This window comes from Protomyctophum parallelum, assembly GCF_964188405.1.
Source record: "Protomyctophum parallelum genome assembly, chromosome: 4".
Classification (NCBI taxonomy): Eukaryota; Metazoa; Chordata; class Actinopteri; order Myctophiformes; family Myctophidae; genus Protomyctophum; species Protomyctophum parallelum.
Window position 1 is genome coordinate 18305510 of NC_139700.1, and position 6000 is coordinate 18311509.

Genomic DNA, 6000 nt, shown 5'->3' on the forward strand with positions numbered 1-6000 from the left:
TATTACCGGTATAATAATTCAATAAATGCAATAATGATCAGTGCAAAAGCTCCCAGTGTGGAACCAGTTGATAACCACCATGAACCCACTTTGCAGCAAAGATGATTCATTTAGTAAGTAAGTAAGTAAGTAAATTTTATTTATTAAGCACTTATCAAAACAACAGTTACAAAGTGCTGTACAACAAGGTAAAAAACTAATAAAAAAACAATCAATTCAAAGCGACAAATCACAGCTCAAAATACAAACGAAATAAATATGTTTTCAGTGACTTCTTAAAAATGTCAACAGACTCTGCATTCTTTATAAAAAGGGGGAGGGCATTCCACAGTGTGGGAGCAGCTACGGCAAATGCCCGGTCGCCCTTGGTTACCAGTTTAGTCTCCGGAATTTTCAGTAGGCCCTTGTCTGAGGACCGGAGTGATCTTATATTTTGTTTTGGAAGCAGAATGTCTGAGATGTAGGGTGGGGCCAGTCCATGTAACGCCTTATAAGTGGTTAAAATGATTTTGAAGTTGATTCTGGATTTGATGGGTAACCAGTGAAGTGAAGCGAGCACCGGTGTGATATGTGATCTGCGATTAGTGTTTGTGAGAATCCTGGCGGCTGTGTTCTGAATTAATTGTAGTTGATGAATAGATGACGAGGTGAGGGAAGTATATAGTCCATTACAGTAGTCGAGTCGGGAAGAGATGAAAGCATGAATTAATTTTTCTAAATCTTGAGTGGAGAGGAGTGGTTTTATTTTAGAGATGTTACGTAGGTGGAAAAAACAGGACTGGGTGACCTTCTTTACATGAAACTTGAAATTCATGTGGCTATCAAAGAAACACCCAAGTTTCTAGCAGAGTCTTTAATATTAGAAGCCAAAGGGCCCAGGGATAGCCGAATGGCATTAGCGATGCTTTCGGGGCCGATAATGAGGATCTCTGTTTTGCTGGGGTTAAGCTGCAAATTGTTTTTAGCCATCCAATTGTTAATAGCTGTTAAACAGTCATGCAATACAGTGAGTTTGCTAATATCTGTGTGCTTGAAGGAAATATATAGCTGAGTGTCATCGGCATAACAATGGTATGAGACACCATCAAAGGTATTTATGAGATCACCAAGGGGTAACATATAAATTGAAAATAGGATAGGACCTAAGATGGACCCCTGGGGGACCCCACATGTCAAAGGAGCAGAGGAGGAGACAAAGCTATCGACAGCAACAGCAACGCTTCTCCTTGACAAGTAAGAGGAGAACCACTTCAGGGCCAGTTCACCTAACCCAACCCACTGTTGTAGCCGGTTTAGGAGTATGGCATGATTGATCGTGTCGAATGCTGCACTAAGATCCAGCAGTAGCAGCACAGAACATTCCCCGATATCAGCTTTCATGATGATATTGCTGGAGACTCTAAGCTAAGGAGTGCAGTTTCAGTACTATGTTTTTGGCGGAAGCCAGACTGAAACTTGTCAAATAAGTTATTTTGGTTGAGATAGTGCAATAATTGGTTACAGACAACCTTTTCTAAAACCTTGGAGATGAACGGGAGTTTCGAGATTGGTCGATAGTTGCTGTGGACTAATGGGTCTAGGCTAGGTTTTTTTAACAGCGGTTGAATAGTTGCATGTTTGAAATAATCAGGAACACAGCCAGAGGAAATAGAACTGTTGATGATGGACAGAATGAAAGGGCTTAAACTGTTGAAAACTGTTTTTAAGAGTGAAGTGGGGATAATGTCAGCGGGGCTAGATGATGGATGCATATGTGTAACAATCGGTATGAGTTCTTCTATGGAGATTGTACTTAGATGAGACAGTGTGGGGACAGGGGGAGAGACTAGTGTAGGCAGAACAGCTATGGAGGAAGAGGTTATATTGGAGCGAATATTATTTACTTTGTCGAGAAAAAATGATAGAAATAGCTCACAGTCGTTATCGGAGTGAATAGGAATAGGAGGTGCAGCTGGATTAACTAGAGTGTTGATTACAGAAAAAAGAACTTTTGGCTTATTTATGTTTTTGTCTATCAGGTTGGAGAAGTATTCTGTCCTTGCATCTTCAACTTTTTTATTGAAGGAGGAGAGGAGTACCTTCATTTGGTTGAAGTGCACTGATAATTTGGACTTTTTCCACTTTTTCCATTTAAACAACACCACCTCAAATGCCAACTTTCTTGACATAAGGGACAATCTACTATGTAGGTGTTCCAATCTTACTGGTTTTCTAGTTTTCTAGTTACGGTTTCCTTGGTGCCCCAGATCATGGAAACCAGTGAATAGATCTATCTGGTAACCATGTTAGCAGCAGGACTGAGGACAGGGTACAAAGGCACCTTTTGGAGCCACTGAACCGCAGTCTGTTGTATAAGATTATAACCTACATCAGACTATTTTGCCTGCATTTTGGTCCTACTTTATGATATATTATAAATATAATTATATCTTCGTATATAAAGTGCCTACACACAGGCATATGACACTTTATATACAAATTGTACACTATACACCAGTGGTTCCCAAAGTGGGGTCCGGGGACCCCTAGGGGTCCTTGAGGGAGTTCCAGGGGGTCCCCAGCTAAATGATTTTTAGGAACAAAATGGACCCTTATCGGTCTGTAACTCAGAGAGTGTACAAATTGAACCACATTGACCTGTTAGGGTCCATTTGGTTCCATTTGTACACTAAATTAACTTTGATTTTACAATATACATCGGGTCTCAGATATAGAAATGCCAATAAATGTGGGTCCGTAGACTAAAGCATGTCAAACTGGGGGTCCGCGGGATAATTAGTGTCAATTTGGTCCTTGACATGAAAAAGTTTGGGAACCACTGTCTTAAAGTGCCTACACACACAGGCACCTGACACTTTATTTATACAAATAGTACACAATAGACAGATATGCATAGGTTAATGTACACATACACTTGCAGTATAGTGATCTTATCTACTGTATACTTCATTTATAAAATATATTATAATATATTATTAAAGACTGTCTGTGTCTCATTTCCATCAGAGCTTCCTAGGACAGAAGGAGAATTCGAGGAGAGGGTGATCTTCAAGTCGTTCTTCCTCAAATCCATGAACGCCTTTGCTCCTATTTTCTACGTGGCCTTCTTCAAGGGCAGGTTTGTACAGCTGCTGCTTTTCTATCTGCCAAAGAACACAGAAGATGCACCATCCTTAAAGCTCTGCTTCCTTTGTCATCTTCTTATCGTCTGTCTGTCTGCAATCCCTCATCATCTTCATGCAGGTTTTCTGGGCGGCCTGGGGACTATATTTACGTCTTTGCAGACTATCGCATGGAGGAGGTGGGTTCACTTCCTCACACGCACGTGCACGCACACACACACACACACACACACACACACACACACACACACACACACACACACACACACACACACACACACACACACACACACACACACACACACACACACACACACACACAATTTACAATTTAGGCATTTAGCAGACGCTCAAATTAAGCAAGAACAATACAATACAATACATCATATACAATACATGATCCAAAAGGATCACTGATCATTTTGGATGCCTGCAAACACGTGCTTACGTGCCCATATGTGCGTGTGCCTGTTTACTGCATATTGATGTGATGTGTGCCTGATCTCTTCTACAGTGTGCTCCACCAGGCTGTCTCATTGAACTGTGTATTCAGCTCAGTTTGATCATGTTGGGCAAGCAGCTCATCCAGAACAATGTGTTTGAGGTCCTCATTCCGTACGTATTTTACACTATCTGTCTGTCTGTCTGTCTGTCTGTCTGTCTGTCTGTCTGTCTGTCTGTCTGTCTGTCTGTCTGTCTGTCTGTCTGTCTGTCTGTCTGTCTGTCTGTCTTTTTAACTCTTAAGTAACTACTGTATGTAAAAGTTGAGAACAGACATTACACAATGTGTTCGTTGTCCTCTTTCACCTTGTTGTTCCACGCTTGCTGTTGCTTCAGGAAGCTGAAGAAGATGTACAGAGCAATGCAGGAAAAGAAGTTAAAGAAAAACGCAGAGGATGAGGATGAAGAGAAGAGGCCAAAGCAGCAGTTTGACAAGGACTTTGCCCAGGACCCCTTCGAGGGCGTGACCCCTGAATACATGGAAATGAGTGAGTTTCAATGTTTACGCTTACTCTAGCGTTCTCTCTGGTTCACTCTTACCCTTCCATGTTAGTGGTTTCGGATGTTACCAGATTATTTATTCTCCGTGCAATGGAACCAGTAAGAACATTTCCTACATTGACATTGTTGTCAGCCATTGTCCGACGACGAGTTTGGCACGTTGTCCGACTATTAACCCTATTACTAACCCTAACCCTAATAGCTCTAAACCTAACCCAAACCTCAGACTTAACCGGCCACATAAATAAACATAAAGCGAAGTCGTTGTATATCGCAGTTTCACAATGTTTTCGCTAGTCGCCTACTCGCGGTATAGGCAGTATGTGGAAATGTCCATATTGCCTCCATCGCATGGTCTTGATAAGAACATATTGGTGATTATTGGGTCGATAACATTCGAAGCGGGTGTCCATGTAGCAAAAGGTAGAAGAAAGTAAAGCCAGATTATACCAGAGTCCGCCTCTAGGTTAATGGTTACTATAGGCCTATAGAGTCTACAAAGGAGACTGGAGGAGACTTTTTACTACAGACTCTGTGACCTAATCTAAAGTCCTGTTTAGGAGTAAGGTCTTAACCCATTATGGGCGGGAATCATACCATAATCATACCTTTCAGGACGGGAACCCATTTTGGTATACAGTATATACATACCGGTACATTAATTTAACTCTGGGATTTATTTTATAAATACCCGAAATATATACTTTAACTGTTGATTGTGTCATGGATAAAGTAAAGGCATTTTCAGACGGGGAGCTACTGACACGTGTAGTAATTCATTGAGAGGCCTCAACGAAAAAGTTGAGGGGCGACAACGCAAGCGTATTTACGTGGGTGCGGTCCCGTGAAATTGTTGTGCACAAGCTTGTTTTATGCTCACACACACCCGCGAGTCGTGACTGACTAGACCTGGATTGTGTTGAGCCTTTTTTTGAGTGGTGCAACCACTCCAAGGAACAGCTTTGTCCGTGTTCACCTATGTATGTGACGTTCACCTATGTATGTATGTATGTGACGTTCACCTATGTATGTATGAGCATCATAGAATGAGTACCAGTAGGGGCGCTGTTGCCTGCTAATGAGAGAGAGAGAGAGAGAGAGAGAGAGAGGAGGAGGAGGAGGAGGGGGGAGAGAGAGGGGAGTTGCACCACTCGGTTCACACGGGTGTGATTTTTAACAGTGCGAGTCACGCCCCTCATGAGCAGACCTGGAGCAGGCATGTCGTCGATCCAGGCGACAATGTTTACGTCGCATGCTCCCTGTCTGAAAAGACCTTTACACATATTGCAAATATTGGTGGTAAAACCATTAAGCCTATTCATATTTAGGTTACTACACTGCGTAACAAAGAACAAGGTTAGTGTTAAATACAGATTCAATATAACTTCTAAAGAAAATCAATAATAGTACTCACAAAAACATGCCTCCCACTGGCCAGCCGGGGCGCCTGTTGCTCTACCCAGGTTGGCAGAGGAAGTATAGCGCGGATCACATTAGATAATTGACACTAGGTGAAAGAATTGGTTGCAAAATCGTGGGTAAACTAAAGATGTATATTATATGAATATATAAAAATATATCAAATAATAGTAATCTGTAGAAAAGCATCATCAGGGTAGAGTAGTGACTTTGGCCGTAAACTACGCCCATTCTCAAGTCAAGTCCGAGGCTGACTTGGGATCTATGCTTGCGTTTATGTAGCCTATTTACAATGCTTTAGTGTTCATGCTGAATCAATTAATAGTCCCCAAACCTAAAATAAAATATGCATGTGGCCAACATTTGTCAACACATACCGAGATAAATAAATAAATAAATGTGTTTATAAATGTGTGTTATGCATAATGGACAATTGGACATGATACAAATTCCACCT

General features: G+C 41.5%; 1 protein-coding gene across 1 annotated transcript in view; it reads left to right on the top strand.

The window, feature by feature from the left end:
- ano2a (anoctamin 2a) overlaps positions 1 to 6000 on the top strand; it is a gene marked incomplete at both ends in the record, with an annotated part of 37930 nt that overhangs the window by 22393 nt on the left and 9537 nt on the right. The window contains 4 exons of the mRNA XM_083762708.1: positions 3007 to 3118; positions 3244 to 3301; positions 3637 to 3737; positions 3960 to 4111. Coding sequence (XP_083618834.1) covers positions 3007 to 3118; positions 3244 to 3301; positions 3637 to 3737; positions 3960 to 4111 — 423 coding nt within the window. The remainder of the gene's footprint in view (positions 1 to 3006; positions 3119 to 3243; positions 3302 to 3636; positions 3738 to 3959; positions 4112 to 6000) is intronic.